Below are 21,933 nucleotides of genomic sequence, written 5' to 3'. Positions count from 1 at the left end.
ATAGCTTTCCAACGGTATATCGCAAGCCCCATTTGGGCAATGTTGGCGGAAGTTCAACCTAGTTCAGAGGGAAGTTAAACATACTACTAGTGGGGCAGGTCAGGTTGTGATCAGAATATTATTCTGATCCCGTGATCAGAATAGTGTTTATGTATATATATATATATATATGTATATATATATATATATATATTATGATCAGTTCTACTAGAAATTCTATTTATATATATGCATAACGTGTACAATATGTAGTATCGTAAAATACCAGGAAATAAAAAAGAATTAAATGGAAAACACAAAATTAAATGAAAAAGAAATCATAAACCCAAAACCCCCCCAACCTTTTAATACCGGTTGGTGACACCAACCGGTACTAAAGGGCTCCCTGCCCCCGAAGCCGGCTCGTGCCACGTGGTTTCCCTTTAGCACCGGTTCGTGCTGAACCGGTACTAAAGGGGGGGGCTTTAGTGCCTACACTTTAGCGTTGGTTACGAAACTGGCAGTAAAGGGCCTTACGAACCGGTGCCATTGCCCAATTCTGCACTAGTGGTACCGTAGGATCCGTAGCACCACTGAAGACCATGGCGGATGATCCCGAGTATAGGACATTATTACCATGACAAATCACGGCTGCGACACCTCCCTGTCCCTGTCGGGCGACCTCTCCGTCAACATTTTTTTTCATAACTCCCTCTGGTGATGGTAGCCAGCGTTGGGAAGTATAAGCACTTGACTTGTCATGATGTTGAGCTGTGGTTTTGGCTTTAGTAGCGACATCAAATCATTGAGATAGGAGTTGACAGATGAATAGGTTTGATGCGGCCTTTCAAAGATTGACTCATGAATAGCCTTCCGCCTTGCATACCATATAGCCCATAAGGTCATAGACATCCCAGTGAAGCCGTCATGACACGGAATTTCACGAAGTTTGAACATCCAGTTCTTTGATGCAACTTTGTTATCTATCATCCTATCCGCTAGTTCTGCATCTGAGAGTGCTCATGTACATCTAGCCATGGTGCATGAAAAAAGTGCATGCCGCCACGAGTCTTCCCCTCCACATAGTGGGAACTGGTTAGCCTATGCCATATTCCGATTGTGTAGCACATCAGTGGTCGTTAGGGAATGTCGGGCTAGTCTCCACAAAAACACTCGGTTCTTCGATGGAACGATGATATTCCATAGCGAAGTCCATGACTTCTCCTCTCTCGCATTATCGGAGGATCCACTCCTCCCTTCAATCCAATTCTCTCTATGGATTTTGGCCTTGATCATAAACTTGTATGCCTAGCTAACAGTGAATAGGCCTTTCTCTTGTCTGGATGCCATGCCCAAAAATCGGCAGTGTTTCGAGTGCACACTATGGTACTGAGTATCTCATCAGCATCAATGGGTAAGAAGACACTCCTGACCAAATTATCGTTCCACGAGGCTATGGTTGGTCATAGTAACTCAGATACCTTCACAAATGGGTCAGCAACAAAGAGATACAATTTGTCGTCGAGAAGACTCTTTTGGGATCCAATTATCAGCCCAGATATCCGTAGACTGGTCATTCCCAATTCGGCGAATAATGCCCTGCTTCATTATGTCTCTACCTGGCTACGCAAAATGATGCCTTGGATATCCATGGGTATCCGACTCTGTCACTTCTGTAAAACCAATTAGTCATATGGCAGGTGTGAGTATAATCGCCCGCCCATGAGTTTCCATCAACCGCCTTATTAATTTCATATTACATGTGGTCATCATAGATGTATCACATATGTAGTTGTAAATCCTATCTCTCTTTTCATAATATGTTGTGGTTGTCAAATGAATAAATTGCTAAGTTCATGTATATGTTGTTTTGGAGTTTTTTTTTCAAGAACACCTAGCAACATATCTTTTGTATTAAGGAGAGAAGAACACACATACAAAATTATGATATGTACATGAGGTGAAAACACAGAAGTACACACCCCACCGCCCACAACTTAAAGTGCTAACTCATGGTGTCTACTATTCCGTGAGTTCTAACCAACTTGCACATAGGAAACTTCTCCCTTGCTCACTTGATGACCCAAGATGGCATAATTCCACCTTGTAGAAAATCCATTGTACCTCTCGAGCCACAACATGCAAAGAATATATCACATGAGGGCATTAAATTTCTTTTAGTTGCGATCCGAGACAGCAGAACTCACTGGCGGCCACCACTCCTTGATAGTCACAATAGCGCCAGGTGTGAACCTATCTATGCAATAGAAGCGGCCACCACTCCTTGATAGTCACAATAGCGCCAGGTGTGAACCTATCTATGCAATAGAAGCGGCCACCACTCCTTGATAGTCACAATAGCGCCAGGTGTACCAAATCTCACGCGCGAAAGAGCATCTAAGAAGTAGATGACTAACGTTCTCATCTCAAAACTATGGATGCTGCAAGTTCCTCCGAACGAGTCTATCCGTTAGGACACAGATGAAGGGTAAGCAGGTGATCGATTACTGGGACGCACGTCAAAGTACACACATGAAACAACAACAACATCGCAATGGAAGGACCCTAATGTGAATTATGCTAAGTTGAATATCGATGGTGCTTTTTTCAAAGAGTATGGTAGAGCCGGGGCTGGGATGGTCCTACATGATCATGATGGAGCAGTCATCTTCGCCGCAATGTGGGTGCTTTTTAATTGTGGTGATCCTCTGGAACCGGAGATGGCGACCATGGACGAAGGGCTTAGACTTGTGCTTCACTGGTCCAACTTGCCGTTGGTTGTGGAGACGGACTGCGCTGAGTTGCTGAAGATGGTGCAATCTAAAGATGTTGAGCGCTCGAGCTATGCGAACCAGGTCAATGAGATTAGAAGGATTCTGGCTCATGAAAGGAACATTAGTCTAGCTAAAATCAGTAGACATGCAAATGTAGCGAGTCACACCCTTACTTGTATGGGGCGCTTCCAACAGCGCACAACCTGTTGGCTTCGAAGCTCCCATGTGAAGATAGCTAGCATTGTCATCTCTGAATGTAACCACCATGGCTGATAAATGAAATGTTCATTTCCCACAAAAAAAGATGGGTTATTTCTGATGGGTGCTTCATGGATGTGGATAACCATTGGTTATGTGCACAATATTACAAACATAAATTTCTATCCATGAACATCTTGATGAGGGTCAATGTGATATGAAGCCGGTATATAGTGTGGAAGCGTTGGACCCGTTCGAAACCCGATCCATCGCCATTCGAGCTATTTCCACGTCGCATTGGACATCGATCAAACAACTCACTCCCCGTAAAAGAAAAAAAGGGGGCAATGCTACACATGCAGAGCTTTACGAGGGTATTATTGGTTAACCATGAAACAATGCACATGGCAATTTGTGGTCGTCTATCAGTCGGAAAAATGACCCCCACCCTAAAATTCATGAGAGAAGTTTAGTACTCCCTCTAAAAAGAAATATAAGAGCGTCTTTAGATCATTAAAGTAGGCCGTAGTAAACCCGTTGGTTTAGCATTTTTGAAGAAATTCACCATTGACAATCCTCCTCGCACCTTTTCTTTTTTGAGAAAATCCTCACACTTCTTCTGACAGTCACGATCCTTGTCACACTGATCACTTGTACAATAAGGAAAATAAATTACTGGAGTCCGGTCTCAGCTCGCGCCACCGTGGGCCGGACGAGTCAACGCCACGAACCCACGCCTCCTTCTACCTTCCCGCCACTATAAAATGCCGGCAACTGCTCGGTGCTCTGCTCTCCACGCCCGCCCCCCGTGCGCACACAGCAGAACGCAGAACGCCTCCTCTCAGCTTCGTGCGCGCGCTCCGGCCGGCGTAGAGCAGAGAATGGAAGCGGCTCCAGTGGGGCCGGCCGCCGCCATGGACGTGGACAAGCTCACCTACGAGATCTTCTCCATCCTCGAGAGCAAGTTCCTGTTCGGCTACGACGACCCCAAGCTTCTCTTCGGCGGAGCCTCGCCGCATACACCGGCAGCGTCTGGGAAGGCGACGCCCCCACGGGCGCAGGCCGGTAAAGTGTGCATACTGTCGATCGACGGCGGTGGGCGCGCCGCCGACGGGCTGCTCGCCGGAGCGGCGCTGGTGAGGCTGGAGGCTTCCCTGAGGCGGCGCACCGGTGACCCCAAGGCGCGTCTGGCAGACTTCTTCGACGTGGCCGCGGGCTCTGGCGCCGGCGGCGTGCTGGCGGCCATGCTCGTGGCCCGCGGCAAGGACGACGCGCGGCCGCTCTACTCCGCGGAGGACGCGCTCGCGTTCCTCGTGCGCAGCCTCCGCCGCGGCTGGTCGCCCTCGTCCGGGAGCCTCCGCGCGCTGCTCCGGCGCCCGGCTGGCGGCGCCGCCTTCCGCAAGGTGTTCGGCGACCTGACACTGCGAGACACGGCGCGGCCGGTGCTCGTCCCGTGCTACGACCTCGCCACGGGGGCGCCGTTCCTTTTCTCCCGCGCCGACGCCGTCGAGAAGCCGGCCTACGACTTCCGCCTGCGAGACGTGTGCGCCGCGACCTGCGCCGGTTCGGACCGGTCCTCCTCGGCGGTGGAGGTGCGGTCGTGCGACGGGTCGACCCGCATCGTGGCCGTGGGCGGCGGCGTGGCGCTCGGCAACCCCACGGCAGCGGCCATCACGCACGTGCTCAACAACAAGCGCGAGTTCCCGCTCGCGTCCGGCGTGGAGGACCTGCTGGTGATCTCCATCGGCAGCGGGGAGGGCGAGCAGCGCCCCGCGGCCGGCAGCGGCGGCGCGTCGACGTCTGAGATCGTCAGGATCGCCGCCGAGGGCGTGTCCGACATGGTACGACGACAATATCAACGCACTAGAATTCTCTACCTTCGCTCGCAAGCGAGGTCCATTCTTGCACGCATCTTGTTCTCCGTGCTCACTGCAAACTCTTCCTCCGACTTGTTTTCCGCCAGGTGGATCAAGCGGTGGCCATGGCGTTCGGACATAACAGGACAAGCAACTACACCCGCATCCAGGCGATGGGGTCGCCGCGGGGCGGCCGATGCGCGGCGGCGGCGGCGAAGGGGTGCGTGGCGGCGGAGGAGATGCTGTCGCAGAAGAACGTGGAGTCGGTGCTGTTCCGTGGCAAGAAGCTGGCGGAGCAGACCAACGCGGAGAAGCTGGAGCGGTTCGCGCACGAGCTCGTCAAGGAGCACGACCGCCGGGTCGGCGCCGCCGCCCCCGCCGTCGTCAAGCAGCAGCCGGCGTCCGCACCCGACAACGCCGCGCCGGCGTCGTACTCGAACCTGGTCAGCCAGATGTTCACCAGCATCTTGTAGGCCGTGTACCGCTGTACCTGTACGTGCCGATCGAATGAAACGTTCCGGCCGCATGTTCACTGGTAGCGTACGTACTTGTTTTTTTTTCCCTCTTCTGTTTGCTGTTGCCTGCTGCCTTGGCTGCAGCTGGGTTTTGTAAATGAGGATGAGGATGAACAAAGTGCACTACTACATGGTGCGTGCCGTGATCCGTAGGATACGCATGTCGCTCTGCTCCCCGCCACCAGATTTTATTAGGATGCTAATGCGCGGCTGGTGATCGATCGAGTTGACTAAATTTGTCATAAAATAAGAATATGTTCTCCTAATTAAAATCAAAATTGAACTAATTAAATAAAATCTAATATAAAAATTGTAGCTAAAAACGAAGGACCATATATATTCAACAGTCGTTTGCAGGGAAAAAAACCCAATTCCGTCCCTGTCCATTTCATGCTCGCCACCCCTTAGAGCATCTACATCCGGACTTGACAAATCCGGCCTCTCAAACATTCGCGAACGTGCCACTGACAGCGCACGCCTCAAATTAGCAACTTTGCATCCACCTATCTCATATTTCAACCCCTAAATCCATATAAAGTATGCAAAAGAAATCCTGCGTACTACACCTACGTGCTACCCTAGCTAATTTTCGTCGTCGGAGATATCCACGACGATGGTGTTGGGCGCTGGCTGGACGGGCGGGTAGGAGGGCTCCGGCTCATCCTCCTCCTGCTCGACCTCATCCATGGTGAACATCTCCGCAACCTCCGCGGCCTCTTGTGCCTTCATCTCCTATCGGCGACGGCGTCTTGCCTCCGTAGCCGACTCCGACCGGAGGGAATCGATGATGGCTTGCTGCTCCACCTGCAGATCCACGTGGCCAGCGCCCCCCACATCCTCCTCCTCAGGCTCACCCCCTCCTCCTCATTGTCGTCGTCGTCGTCCTCCTCCACCTCCAACTCCTCCTCCAGACCCACTGCATTCGGAGGTAGCCCCGCGGCGATCCGGGCTTCGCGCCTAGCCTGGATCTGCTCAAGGAGCTCGAGCCGGTGCTCCGGCGGTGTCAGAAAAGGCTTGCTCCTCACCCAGCAGCGTGGGGGGGGGGCATGGCTACTAGTCGTATGGGTGGAGTGAAAAGAGGCCACGGCGGCGGACAGAAGAAGGAAAATGTGGATGGGTGCTAGGGTTTCAGTGTCGCCGATCGACTTAAATAGCCGGGCAATGCACTACACGCCCGCCGGAGCTGGGCCACGCGGCGCCACCGGTCCGACAGAGGAGACGATTTTCGGACTGCCGAGTTTGAGGGTGTTTCCGGTAGGGACCCCTTCGTCAGTCTGACATGGCGGGCGTGCCTGGACGCCCCCATATCCGCCTCATATTTGGGCTGGATATGGGGGGTGCCGGTTTGGCCGGGCGTTTGAGCCCCGTTTGAGGCATTCGTCTGGGTCGAAAAAACATGACTGGTCAATGACCGGGCGCCCGCCCGGGCGTATGAGATGGGTTTGAGAGGTCCGGCTGTAGATGCTCTTAGGCATCTTCAACACGGACCCACAAGCCTCCCGCATCAGTCCAGACTGTGGGAGTCATCCAACGAGGCATGTATCGGTGCACAGGGTGGTCCATATATGATTTCTCCCGCATTCTGGAGACAAAAATGGGGGGCTTCCAGGAGTCCAGACACGCAAAACGTAGGAATCCGACACCCTCGGCCCATCCAAAACCCTTCTCGGGCCTCACGACTCTGTTCTCCCATTTTCTCCCCTTCCTTCTTTCTCTCTTGGCTTCGCCACCGCTCCACTATCCCGGCCATCACGCCAGACCCCTGCCGAAACTCTATATCTCCGTCATCTCAAGTGCTCCAGCAGGGCTCCACCCTAGTTCTCCTCCGTCTCTATTCAACCCTTGTCCTCCGACCGCCCCGCCAGGTACCATCCACTACTGCTATTCTCACCATGCCCAGCAAGTGTTCTATGAATCGTCAGAGTTAAAAACAGTTGTCCCTTCTTCGTTCTAGCAATGGATTCTGATTTGGAGAACATATACGAGCGTCCGACGACTCGTCAGGCAAGAAGGAGTACTCTGATGAGACATCGATGATGTAGGCGGTCCTTGAAGACGTGGAGCGTGCGGAGGAGCATGTTCTTAATTTCAAGGGCTCGATCAAGGGTCATCATCGAGTGCTCAACCGCAATAGGGTGCGCTACCATTTGACACTGATGGCCGACGACTTTGCCCCTGATGCATTATTCGCTGACCATTTCGCCGGTGTTTTTGGACGCGCAAGACTGTCTTCGGTCGTTTCTACCATGGCGTCCGGTCCTATGATGACTACTTCATCCTGAAGAAGGACGTCGTGGGAACGATTGGCTTCTCTAGTTACCAGAAGTGCACGGCCGCACTCTGAATGCTTGCATATGGCATGACTGCTGATTCATGGGAAGAGTACCTATGGATGTCCAAGAGCATATGCGGAGATGCCATGGTCAGGTTTGCAACTACCATGATCGAGGTGTTCGGACCTTAGTGTTGGGGAACGTAGTAATTTCAAAAAAATTCCTACGCACACGTGAGATCATGGTGATGCATAGCAACAAGAGGGGAGAGTGTTGTCTACGTACCCTCGTAGACTGGAAGCGGAAGCGTTAGCACAACGCGGTTGATGTAGTCGTACGTCTTCACAGCCCGACCGATCAAGCACCGAAACTATGGCACCTCCGAGTTCTAGCACACGTTCAGCTTGATGACGATCCCCGGACTCCGATCCAGCAAAGTGTCGGGGATGAGTTCCGTCAGCACGACGGCGTGGTGACGATCTTGATGTTCTACCGTCGCAGGGCTTCGCCTAAGCACCGCTACAATATTATCGAGGATTATGGTGGAGGGGGGGCACCGCACACGGCTAAGAGATCAATGATCAATTGTTGTGTCTATGGGCTGCCCCCCTGCCTCCGTATATAAAGGAGTGGAGGAGGGGGCCGGCCAAGGAGGATGGCGCGCCCAAGGGGGGGAGTCCAACTCCCACCGGGAGTAGGACTCCCCTTTTTCCTATTAGGAGTAGGAGAGGGAAGGAAGAGGAAGGAGGGAGGAAGGAAAGGGGGGCAGCCCCCCTCCCAATTCGGATTGGGCTTGGGGGGGGCGCCCCCTCCCTTGCTCCTTTCCCCTCCTTTCCACTAAGGCCCAATAAGGCCCATATACCTTCCGGGGGGTTCCGAAAACCTCCCGGTGATCCTGTATTGTCCCAATCTCACCCGGAACCTTTCCGGTGTCTAAATATAGTCGTCCAATATATCGATCTTTATGTCTCGACCATTTTGAGACTCCTCGTCAAGTTCGTGATCACATCTGGGACTCCAAAAAACCTTCGGTACATCAAAATATATAAACTCATAATGAAACTGTCATCGTAACGTTAAGCGTGCGGACCCTACGGGTTCGAGAACAATGTAGACATGACCGAGACACGTCTCCGGTCAATAACCAATAGCGAAACCTGGATGCTCATATTGGCTCCTACATATTCTACGAAGATCTTTATCGGTCAGACCGCATAACAACATACGTTGTTCCCTTTGTCATCGGTATGTTACTTGCCCGAGATTCGATCGTCGGTATCTCAATACCTAGTTCAATCTCGTTACCGGCAAGTCTCTTTACTCATTCCGTAATACATCATCTTGCAACTAACTTATTAGTTGCATTTCTTGCAAGGCTTAAGTGATGTGCATTACCGAGAGGGCCCAGAGATACCTCTCTGACAATCGAAGCGACAAACCCTAATCTCGAAATACGCCAACCCAACATGTACCTTTGGAGACACCTGTAGAGCACCTTTATAATCACCCAGTTACATTGTGACGTTTGGTAGCACACAAAGTGTTCCTCCGGTAAACGGGAGTTGCATAATCTCATAGTCATAGGAATATGTATAAGTCATGAAGAAAGCAATAGCAACATACTAAACGATTGGGTGCTAAGCTAATGGAATGGGTCATGTCAATCACATCATTCTCCTAATGATGTGATCCCGTTAATCAAATGACAACTCATGTCTATGGTTAGGAAACATAACCATCTTCGGTTAACGAGCTAGTCAAGTAGAGGCATACTAGTGACACTTTGTTTGTCTATGTATTCATACAAGTATTACGTTTCCGGTTAATACAATTCTAGTATGAATGATAAACATTTATTATGATATAAGGAAATAAATAATAACTTTATTATTGCCTCTAGGGTATATTTCCTTCAGTCTCCCACTTGCACTAGAGTCAATAATCTAGATTACACAGTAATGATTCTAACACCCATGGAGCCTTGGTGCTGATCATGTTTTGCTCGTGGAAGAGACTTACTCAATGGGTCTGCTACATTCAGATCCATATGTATCTTGCAAATCTCTATGTCTCCCACCTGGACTAGATCCCGGATGAATTGAAGCGTCTCTTGATGTGCTTGGTTCTCTTGTGAAATCTAGATTCCTTTGCCAAGGCAATTGCACCAGTATTGTCACAAAAGATTTTCATTGGACCCGATGCACTAGGTATGGCACCTAGATCGGATATGAACTCCTTCATCCAGACTCCTTCGTTTGCTGTTTCCGAAGCAGCTATGTACTCCGCTTCACATGTAGATCCCGCCACAATGCTTTGTTTAGAACTGCACCAACTGACAGCTCCACCGTTTAATGTAAATACGTATCCGGTTTGCGATTTAGAATCGTCCGGATTAGTGTCAAAGCTTGCATCAACGTAACCATTTACGATGAGCTCTTTGTCACCTCCATATAAGAGAAACATATCCTTAGTCCTTTTCAGGTATTTCAGGATGTTCTTGACCGCTGTCCAGTGATCCACTCCTGGATTACTTTGGTACCTCCCTGCAAGACTTATAGCAAGGCACACATCAGGTCTGGTACACAGCATTGCATACATGATAGAGCCTATGGCTGAAGCATAGGGAACATCTTTCATTTTCTATCTATCTTCTGCAATGGTCGGGCATTGATTCTTACTCAACTTCATACCTTGTAACACAAGCAAGAATCCTTTCTTTGCTTGATCCATTTTGACCTTCTTCAAAACTTTGTCAAGGTATGTGCTTTGTGAAAGTCCAATTAAGCGTCTTGATCTATCTCTATAGATCTTAATTCCCAATATGTAAGCAGCTTCACCGAGGTCTTTCATTGAAAAACTCTTATTCAAGTATCCCTTTATGCTATCCAGAAATTCTATATCATTTTCGATTAGCAATATGTCATCCACATATAATATCAGAAATGCTACAGAGCTCCCACTCACTTTCTTGTAAATACAGACTTCTCCAAAAGTCTGTTCAAAACCAAATGCTTTGATCACACTATCAAAGCATTTATTCCAACTCCGGGATGCTTGCACCAGTCCATAAATGGATCGCTGGAGCTTGCACACTTTGTTAGTTCCCTTTGGATCGACAAAACCTTCCGGCTGCATCATATACAACTCTTCTTCCAGAGATCCATTCAGGAATGCAGTTTTGACATCCATCTGCCAAATTTCATAATCATAAAATGCGGCAATTGCTAACGTGATTCGGACAGACTTAAGCATCGCTACGGGTGAGAAGGTCTCATCATAGTCAATCCCTTGAACTTGTCGAAAACCTTTTGCGACAAGTCGAGCTTTGTAGACAGTAACATTACCGTCAGTGTCAGTCTTCTTCTTGAAGATCCATTTATTTTCAATTGCTTGCCGATCATTGGGCATGTCAACCAAAGTCCACACTTTGTTCTCATACATGGATCCCATCTCAGATTTCATGGCTTCAAGCCATTTTGCAGAATCTGGGCTCACCATTGCTTCTTCATAGTTTGTAGGTTCATCATGATCTAGTAGCATGACTTTCAGAACAGGATTACCGTACCACTCTGGTGCGGATCTTACTCCGGTTGATCTACGAGGTTCAGTAGTAACTTGTTCTGAAGTTACATGATCATCATCATTAGCTTCCTCACTAATTGGTGTAGGTGTCACAGAAACCGGTTTCTGTGATGTACTACTTTCCAATAAGGGAGCAGGTACATTTACCTCATCAAGTTCTACTTTCCTCCCACTCACTTCTTTCGAGAGAAACTCCTTCTCTAGAAAGGATCCATTCTTAGCAACAAATGTCTTTCCTTCGGATTTGTGATAGAAGGTGTACCCAACAGTCTTCTTCGGGTATCTTATGAAGACACATTTCTCTGATTTGGGTTCGAGCTTATCAGGTTGAAGCTTTTTCACATAAGCATCGCAGCCCCAAACTTTCAGAAACGACAATTTGGTTTCTTGCCAAACCATAGTTCATAAGGCGTCGTCTCAACAGATTTTGATGGTGCCCTATTTAACGTGAATGCGGCCGTCTCTAAAGCATAACCCTAAAATGATAGCGGTAAATCTATAAGAGACATCATAGATCGCACCATATCAAGTAAAGTACGATTATGACGTTCGGACACACCATTACGATGTGGTGTTCCGGGTGGCGTGAGTTGCGAAACTATTCCGCATTGTTTCAAATGTAAACCAAACTCGTAACTCAAATATTCTCCTCCACGATCAGACCGTAGAAACTTTATTTTCTTGTTACGATGATTTTCAACTTCACTCTGAAATTCTTTGAACTTTTCAAATGTTTCAGACTTATATTTCATTAAGTAGATATACCCATATCTGCTTAAATCATCTGTGAAGGTGAGAAAATAACGATATCTGCCACGAGCTTCAACATTCATTGGACCACATACATCTGTATGTATGATTTCCAACAAATCTGTTGCTCTCTCCATAGTACCGGAGAACGGCGTTTTAGTCATCTTGCCCATGAGGCACGGTTGACAAGTACCAAGTGATTCATAATCAAGTGGTTCCAAAAGTCCATCAGTATGGAGTTTCTTCATGCGCTTTACACCGATATGACCTAAACGGCAGTGCCACAAATAAGTTGCACTATCATTATCAACTCTGCATCTTTTGGCTTCAACATTATGAATATGTGTATCACTACTATCGAGATTCATCAAAAATAGACCACTCTTCAAGGGTGCATGACCATAAAAGATATTACTCATATAAATAGAACAACCATTATTCTCTGATTTAAATGAATAACCGTCTCGCATCAAACAAGATCCAGATATAATGTTCATGCTTAACGTTGGCACCGAATAACAATTATTTAGGTCTAATACTAATCCCGATGGTAGATGTAGAGGTAGAGTGCCGACCGCGATCATATCGACTTTGGAACCATTTCCCACGCGCATCGTCACCTCGTCTTTCGCCAGTGTTCGCTTAATCCGTAGTCCCTGTTTTGAGTTGCAAATATTAGCAACATAACCAGTATCAAATACCCAGGTGCTACTGTGAGCTCTAGTAAGGTACACACCAATGACATGTATATCACATATACCTTTGTTCACCTTGTCATCCTTCTTATCCGCCAAATACTTGGGGCAGTTCCGCTTCCAGTGACTAGTCTGCTTGCAGTAGAAGCACTAAGTTTCAGGCTTAGGTCCAGACTTGGGTTTCTTCTCCTGAGCAGCAACTTGCTTGCTGTTCTTCTTGAAGTTCCCCTTCTTCTTCCCCTTGCCCTTTTTCTTGAAACTAGTGGTCTTGTTGACCATCAACACTTGATGCTCCTTCTTGATTTCTACCTCCGTAGCTTTTAGTATTGCGAAGAGCTCGGGAATTGTCTTATCCATCCCTTGCATATTATAGTTCATCACGAAGCTCTTGTAGCTAGGAGGAAGTGATTGGAGAATTCTATCAATGACGTAATCATCCAGAAGATTAACTCCCAGTTGAATCAAGTGATTATCATACCCAGACATTTTGATTATATGCTCACTGACAGAACTGTTCTCCTCCATCTTGCAGCTATAGAACTAATTGGAGACTTCATATCTCTCAATCCGGGCATTTGCTTGAAATATTAGCTTCAACTCCTGGAACATCTCATATGCTCCATGACGTTCAAAACATCGTTGAAGACCCGGTTCTAAGCCGTAAAGCATGGCACATTGAACTATCGAGTAGTCATCAGCTTTGCTCTGCCAGACGTTCTTAACGTCGCCAGTTGCATCAGCAGCAGGCCTAGCACCCAGCGGTGCTTCCAGGACGTAATTCTTCTATGCAGCAATGAGGATAATCCTCAAGTTACGGACCCAGTCCATATAATTGCTACCATCATCTTTCAACTTTGCTTTCTCAAGGAACGCATTAAAATTCAACGGAACAACAACACGGGCCATCTATCTACAATCAAACATAAACAAGCAAGATACTATCAGGTACTAAGTTCATGATAAATTTAAGTTCAATTAATCATATTACTTAAGAACTCCCACTTAAAAAGACATCCCTCTAATCTTCTAAGTGATCACGTGATCCAAATCAACTAAACCATAACCGATCATCACGTGAAATGGAGTAGTTTTCAATGGTGAACATCACTATGTTGATCATATCTAGTATATGATTCACGCTCGACCTTTTGGTCTCAGTGTTCCGAGGCCATATCTGCATATGCTAGGCTCGTCAAGTTTAACCTGAGTATTCTGCGTGTGCAAAACTGGCTTGCACCCGTTGTAGATGGACGTAGAGCTTATCACACCCGATCATCACATGGTGTCTGGGCACGACAAACTTTGGCAACGGTGCATACTCAGGGAGAACACTTTTATCTTGAAATTTAGTGAGAGATCATCTTATAATGCTACCGTCAATCAAAGCAAGATAAGATGCATAAAAGATAAACATCACATGCAATCAATATAAGTGATATGATATGGCCATCATCATCTTGTGCTTGTGATCTCCATCTCCGAAGCATCGTCATGATCACCATCGTCACAGGCGCGACACCTTGATCTTCATCGTAGCATCGTTGTCGTCTCGCCAATCTTGTACTTCTACGACTATCGCTACCGCTTAGTGATAAAGTAAAGCATTACAGGGCGATTGCATTGCATACAATAAAGCGACAACCACATGGCTCCTGCCAGTTGCCGATAACTTGGTTACAAAACATGATCGTCTCATACAATAAAATTTAGCATCATGCCTTGACCATATCACATCACAACATGCCCTGCAAAAACAAGTTAGACGTCCTCTACTTTGTTTGTTGCAAGTTTTACGTGGCTGCTACGGGCTTAGCAAGAACCAGTCTTACCTACGCATCAAAAACCACAACGATAGTTTGTCAAGTTGGTGCTATTTTACGCAAGCACCGAGCGTAGCCACACTCGGTTCAACTAAAGTTGGAGAAACTGACACCCGCCAGCCACCTGTGTGCAAAGCACGTCGGGAGAACCAGTCTCGCGTAAGCGTACGCGTAATGTCAGTCCGGGCCGCTTCATCCAACAATACCGCCGAACCAAAGTATGACATGCTGGTAAGCAGTATGACTTATATCGCCCACAACTCACTTTTGTTCTACTCGTGCATATAACATCAACACATAAAACCTAGGCTCGGATGCCACTGTTGGGGAACATAGTAATTCCAAAAAAATTCCTACGCACACGCAAGATCATGGTGATGCATAGCAACGAGAGGGGAGAGTGTTGTCTACGTACCCTCGTAGACCAGAACCGGAAGCGTTAGCACAACGCGGTTGATGTAGTTGTACGTCTTCACGACCCAACCGATCAAGCACCGAAACTACGGCACCTCCGAGTTCTAGCACACGTTCAGCTCGATGACGATCCCCGGACTCCGATCCAGCAAAGTGTCAGGGATGAGTTCCGTCAGCACAGCGGCATGGTGACGATCTTGATGTTCTACCGTCGCAGGGCTTCGCCTAAGCACCGCTACAATATTATCGAGGATTATGGTGGAGGGGGGCACCGCACACGGCTTAGAGATCAATGATCAATTGTTGTGTCTATGGGGTGCCCCCCTGCCTCCGTATATAAAGGAGTGGAGGAGGGGGCCGGCCAAGGAGGGTGGCGCGCCCAAGGGGGGGAGTCCAACTCCCACCGGGAGTAGGACTCCCCTTTTTCTTATTAGGAGTAGGAGAGGGAAGGAAGAGGAAGGAGGGAGGAAGGAAAGGGGGGCCGGCCCCCCTCCCAATTCGGATTGGGCTTGGGGGGGCGCGCCCCCTCCCTTGCTCCTTTCCCCTCCTTTCCACTAAGGCCCAATAAGGCCCATATACCTCCCGGGGGGTTCCGAAAACCTCCCGGTGATCCGGTATTGTCCCAATCTCACCCGGAACCTTTCCGGTGTCCAAATATAGTCGTCCAATATATCGATCTTTATGTCTCGACCATTTCGAGACTCCTCGTCAAGTCCGTGATCACATCCGGGACTCTGAACAACCTTCGGTACATCAAAATATATAAACTCATAATGAAATTGTCATCGTAACGTTAAGCGTGCGGACCCTACGGGTTCAAGAACAATGTAGACATGACCGAGACACGTCTCCGGTCAATAACCAATAGCGGAACCTGGATGCTCATATTGGCTCCTACATATTCTACGAAGATCTTTATCGGTCAGAACGCATAAAAACATACGTTGTTCCCTTTGTCATCGGTATGTTACTTGCCCGAGATTCGATCATCGGTATCTCAATACCTAGTTCAATCTCGTTACCGGCAAGTCTCTTTACTCGTTTCGTAATACATCATCTTGCAACTAACTTATTAGTTGCATTGCTTGCAAGGCTTAAGTGATGTGCATTACCGAGAGGGCCCAGAGATACCTCTCCAACAATCGGAGCGGCAAATCCTAATCTCGAAATACGCCAACCCAACATGTACCTTTGGAGACACCTGTAGAGCACCTTTATAATCACCCAGTTACGTTGTGACGTTTGGTAGCACACAAAGTGTTCATCCGGTAAACGGGAGTTGTATAATCTCATAGTCATAGGAACATGTATAAGTCATGAAGAAAGCAATAGCAACATACTAAACGATCGGGTGCTAAGCTAATGGAATGGGTCATGTCAATCACATCATTCTCCTAATGATGTGATCCCGTTAATCAAATGACAACTCATGTCTATGGTTAGGAAACATAATCATCTTCGATTAACGAGCTAGTCAAGTAGAGGCATAATAGTGACACTTTGTTTGTCTTTGTATTCACACAAGTATTACGTTTCCGATTAATACAATTCTAGTATGAATAATAAACATTTATCATGATATAAGCAAATAAATAATAACTTTATTATTTCCTCTAGGGCATATTTTCTTCACTCAGTACCTGAGAGAATTAATTGTGGCAGACACCGAGGGGCTCTTGGCAATCTCAGAAGCAAGAGGGTTGTCAGGTTTGCTTGGATCTCTTGACTGCATGCATTGGAAATTGAAAAACTACCCGAAGGCTTTACAAGGGCAATATTAGGTCATGTTAAAGAAGCCCATCATCATTCTTGAAGCAGTTGCATCACATGATTTTTGAATTTGACATGTTTTCTTTGGCAAGCCCGAGTCTCACAATGACATCAATGTGCTGCAACGATAGCCGTTGTTTGCGAGGCTGATTGAAGAAAAATATCCTCTTTGTCACTACACTATCAATGGACATGAGTACAACATGGCGACTATCTGGTTGGCGGTATCTATCCTCCATGGGCTACCTTTGTCAGTACCATCTCAAACCCAGTTGGGCAAAAAAATGCTTACTTTGCTCAAAGACAAGAAGCAACTAGAAATGATGTTGAGCGGACATTTGGAATTCTGCAGGCTCGTTTTGTAGTTGTTCGTGGACCTGCTAAACAATGGGATCCGGAAACCTTATGGGAGATGATGACATGTTGTGTGCTCATGCACAACATGATCGTCAAGGACGAGGGTGACAATGCTGCCGCAGGTCTGGAATTTAAGAACATGGGTGATCCTATTCAACTTCCGGACTAGAATCCGACCACACTTGAAGAGTTTATTCAAATGCATCAACAAATCGGCATCTACCAACTCACGAGCAGCGAAAGGAAAAATCTGATTGAACATTAGTGGATTGTATAAGGGCAAAACAATGTTGGGATGTAATATTTGATTTTTTTTTTTGAAAATTTTGAACTAGTGTTACATGAGCTATTTGAACGCTTGTACCCTTTGCATGCGGCTATTTGATCGTACGGACTTGAAAAAAAAAGCCAGATGTATGCAGCTACGGTTGAATGACTGCCTCCCATATCCGTGTCCACAGACTGACCTCCCTGTCCGCAGACGGATGCGGGAGAAAATTTACGGGTTGCCATTGGAGATGCCCTCATGTACCCGTGACTCGGCCTCAGACTTTGCCTTCTCTCTCAGTGATGCAAAGAATTTTTTTTCCAGTTGCCTCAAGATTAGCGAAACCGGAAGAAAAAAAAATCTCGCCAGATTTCTGCGGGCAATATGATGCTCAGCACAAGGCAGCTAGCTGTTGCGAGCTTGCTTGGGGACGTAGTAGTTGCTCACACATCAAGAGGCAGGAGGAGGCCTAAAACTAGCTTTAAAATTCCCCCGCAAAAAAAAACTAGCTTTAAAATTGTACGTGGCTCTCCACCACCTGCTTGCTCAGAACGGGATGAGAATCTAGTCTTGTCAAACCACAACATCCATCCATCCATCCATCCATCGCACGTACGCACGTACGTAGCGTACGGCTGTCAAATGTTTTCGTGCCAGTTCGTACGTTATGCATGAATGAATGCGTTGCCGAGCTTGGAGTCAGTGCATGTGGATTTCAGGTGTCACGCACCGACGCCAGTGGCCACTCCTGTCTCCTGCTGTCATGCTGTGAGTCCCAACTTCTTCGTCACCATGCATTGAGTTATATGCAGACAATGGCTACCTGATTCACTGTAAAAATCGCTAGTCAGGTCTCAGGACTCACAGAGAGTTGACTGAAGTTTTTCAGATCACTGTATACAAGACTAGAGTATACCCCCTCCATTCCACAATATAGCGCTTCATCTATCCCTGTGCTTCAACTTTGACCGTAAATTTAACTATCAAGACCAATTGCAGCGGGAGCAAAAATTATGTCAGTGAATTCATATTTGAAAGAAATTTTCAATTATATAATTTTTTCTTCCATCATCGTTGGTCTTGTTGGTTAAATTTATGGTTAAAATTGGATCTCGGAAAGCGCGGGCGCATTATATTTTGAAATGGAAGAAGTACCAGCTAAATGTCCGTCGTAAATGTAAGATAGGCGTGAAGTGACAAATCCATTAAGCACCGGACGGTAGAAGGGGAGACAGGTCCTGATGCAGGCTGCAGAGGGATACCATCAGAGTGCTAGTAGTTAATTGTGTAATTAACCTGTTCTCCCCTTTTAACACGAGGCCCGAGGCGCGCGTGTCCGTCCACGGAAATAGCTGGCGACCTCCCTTGCGACGTGAGCACCGCGACGTGGAGCCTGTGGAGAGCTGGATCGACCTCTGTTTACAGGAGCTTTATTATGGCTCGAGAGCTCGAGCTGATCCAGAGCCTGACTAATGTGCATGCACGTCCTGTTGACGAGTACCTTAGATAGGCACCATATATGCTGTCTTTTACAGTTGTTTTCACCATAACCCAAGGTTTGGCCGTCAATGGATTCAGAATAACTTACTCTGAATTGACTGCAACATCACACAAATATAAGTATACATGTTGTCTAAAAGAATAATCTGTAGTGCATCTTAACGCGCAGTTCTTTAAGGCAAAGATAAAAAAGATAAGTAAAAAAGAATCATAGGGAGGGACCTGCGAACATAGTTTGGGCCTGCACCTTATCGCCCTTAACTAGATAGACTAGTTTAACCGCATTTACAAGATCATCACATAGATTAAACCGCCAAACCGGACCATGCTACCCTAGGTGAATAGGCAACCACAAAGCATCATGGGCTAAGCTAAGCTAGGTCACAACCTCCATGCTACCAAGCTACTACTACAGTACTACTAAGTGCTGGCTGGCGGTGCAAAACTAGTGCAATAGTGACCGAGAGCGCCCATGACAGGCGCCGCCTGAACCGGGAGGATAGAAAACCCACTGCACCTACCACGCCACCGATGAACTCGGCCATGCCATAGACCCCGAAGGTCCAAGTTAATGCACTGCATGCTACAGGGTGAAGATAGGCTACCTCTGAATACTGATCACCGCCGTTCAGGCCGGCCGGCGTTCACCGGAAGATGCCATGCCATGCCATGACATGAGCTCGATCGGGAACCTGCAGCGCCTCTGCACCAGGTGTCATGAGCTTCAGTTCAGTAGGACCATGCATCCATCCAGGGAGAGCATTCACCGGACGACCAGCGGCCACTCCAGTTAAGAGGGCTCTGCATCTCTGCAACGCCCACGCTGCAGTCCTGTCTCCCTAGGTGTACACCGCTGCTTTGGATTCCATGCATGCGTGGGTAGGTGGTACATAGGCCACACGTGTACCTTTACTGTGCAAATCTGGCTGCCATGGTACTTGCATTTGTATACTCAAAGTAGCCTAGAATCTCTGCGCCCAGGGATGGAGCCAGCCAGGTAGAGTAGCAACTTGCAGCTCGCAAGGGCCTGATCTAATCTCACTCCCTTTGCACAGCAAAAGCTAATCTAACTATCTCATCACCACCTTTGCAGAGCAACTTCTTGGAAAGAGATGTTATTAAGAAGAAGAAGAAAATCACTGCTTGGTTCTTCCAAGGGGTAAGCTTAAGTAAGGTTAGTTAGGCCGTTACAGATGTGGCCATCTCTGTTAATAGTTTAAGCCTGGATGGCAGGCATTGTTTAGAGGTCTAGGATCTTTAGCCACATGCGTGCATGCAAGTTTGACTACAGTACATTTATGTTTTTAACATTTGCAGTAGTTTGTCATGGAGGAGTCACGTCTTGGTTTCTTAAGGGGTGCCTAGCTACGAGTAGACACAGATTAGACATGCAGTGCTTTGTCTAGGAATCCTGTTCTGCATCCCTATGGCAATGATGCTGTGTAATTTAGCTAGGACAGAAGAACTGTTTACGTCCTTGCTTTGCCTTGGACTACTTGCTGTTCTCTTCCGTTTTGTACAGGTCTGGTTCTCGACCAGATCTACATCTACTCTGTTTTCTTGTGATAGTTGTATAAGGTTGGATGCTATGCAAGCCATACAGGTGGCTCTACTCATGATTTATTTGATGTGGGATTTCCTTGAGGCTGAAATTTGGAATGGACATCCTAATTGCCAAGCAATAAATGGTAAACACTCTGAGAAACACAAGCAGGAAAATGAAATACACATGCACGGTTTGAATCCAGGCCAAAATAAACGGTCTAAACTGAATTTTCTGCATCAATACTGAGTGGAAAATGACTGCTTACTTGTCAGGGTTAGTTGGGTGTCCACATAAGTAGCCCATGCCTGGACCATGCATATCTTGTGGCTCTTCTCCTTGGCTACGGTACAGAGTTGGATTCAGCTGGGGTCTTTGCATGGAGCTTTCGAACAGGTGCTGCTCACCTGAAAGAAACCATCGGTGCGCAGGAGCAACGCGCGTGCTGACTCGTCAAATCGAACTTGCAGCAGTTTAATTAGGTTATTTTGATCAGAAGGGACTCATTCATTCAACAACGAAAATATAGAAAGGGCGTAATATTACTTCATGAGTTACAGCATCTACGGCTAGTGATTAACGACTCTTCACCTGCATCAAAACATGCTGATATTTGTCTTAAGTTAACACGCACTTGACAGTAACATTGCTTAAGTTGGAAAGAACAATCTTAATCAACCACGTTGCTTTCTAACTATTCTGAAGTAACTCGAGGTGAAGATCAGATGCATGCAAAAGGAAGAAAATATGCAGGCTTCTTGTTCACCAGGCACCGTTCAACTAGAAGAAAAAGAACTATGGTTTCAGGAACTAAACAGAATAAGCCGTTATTTTTCAAATTGATCGGGAATGATTCTGCAGCTAACTTTTCATAAACTCTTCATGGTTGCAGACTTGGGCTGGAGATTTTCAGTGCATGTATCCTAAATCCTTCCACAACAAAAAACGAAAAGAGCTAAGAACATATGGGGGAAAGAAGACTTGGAGAGCACTATGCTTACTCATGGTTTACATGATTATTACATAAGAAAAATAAATATACAAAGCCTTCTTTTTCACTGAACATCGTAGTACTTCACAGAAAAAGTGGATGCATATTGTAGTCAATTACATGATTGCTTTCAAAACCACCTTCAAACGTTCCATTCAAGAAATAAACATTCTTCTTCTTTTACATAAGGCAGGAAAAACAGCAAGTACAATAGTAACAAAATTGTATGGCTTTACTAAAGTAGAGTGTACGTATAGTACTAGAACATCAGCACACAATACCAAACTGAACTGCATATTTACTCATATACATATATTATATTAGGTTATCAGGAGGCATCTGAAATCATTGTTAGAATAAAAGACATCGAAAATTGATAAATAAGCTCCATGGAGTATCTCAATCTGGCAGTTTCAAGGTGGTGGTCACTGACATAGGACGTAAAGGGTGCCAAATGATAGCATTTTCATTATGACAAACAATAATTTGGAGAATTATACAACATCAACAAAAATTGTCCTCAGTGATGTGGACTATATATGGTACTGATAAACATATATTCATCATTCAAATTCTGCAGCTTTCAGGTATTATGTGTCCATGGTGAGAGGTTTTATCTCTTCTGAATGTTAAATGGGTTCACCATGT

General features: G+C 46.8%; 1 protein-coding gene across 1 annotated transcript; it reads left to right on the top strand.

The window, feature by feature from the left end:
- Positions 1-3,700: 3,700 nt before the first annotated feature.
- On the top strand, positions 3,701-5,487 carry LOC125506071 (patatin-like protein 3). The gene is made up of 2 exons (XM_048670948.1): positions 3,701-4,792; positions 4,915-5,487. Exons 1-2 carry the CDS (start codon positions 3,716-3,718, stop codon positions 5,278-5,280), a joined length of 1,443 nt encoding a protein of 480 aa, XP_048526905.1. The 5' UTR covers positions 3,701-3,715; the 3' UTR covers positions 5,281-5,487.
- Positions 5,488-21,933: the final 16,446 nt, after the last annotated feature.

This window comes from Triticum urartu, chromosome 5 (genome assembly GCF_003073215.2).
Source record: "Triticum urartu cultivar G1812 chromosome 5, Tu2.1, whole genome shotgun sequence".
In the NCBI taxonomy this organism is placed as follows: Eukaryota; Viridiplantae; Streptophyta; class Magnoliopsida; order Poales; family Poaceae; genus Triticum; species Triticum urartu.
The sequence above is the reverse complement of the archived record's forward strand: the minus strand, read 5'-3'. Positions and strand labels throughout refer to the sequence as shown.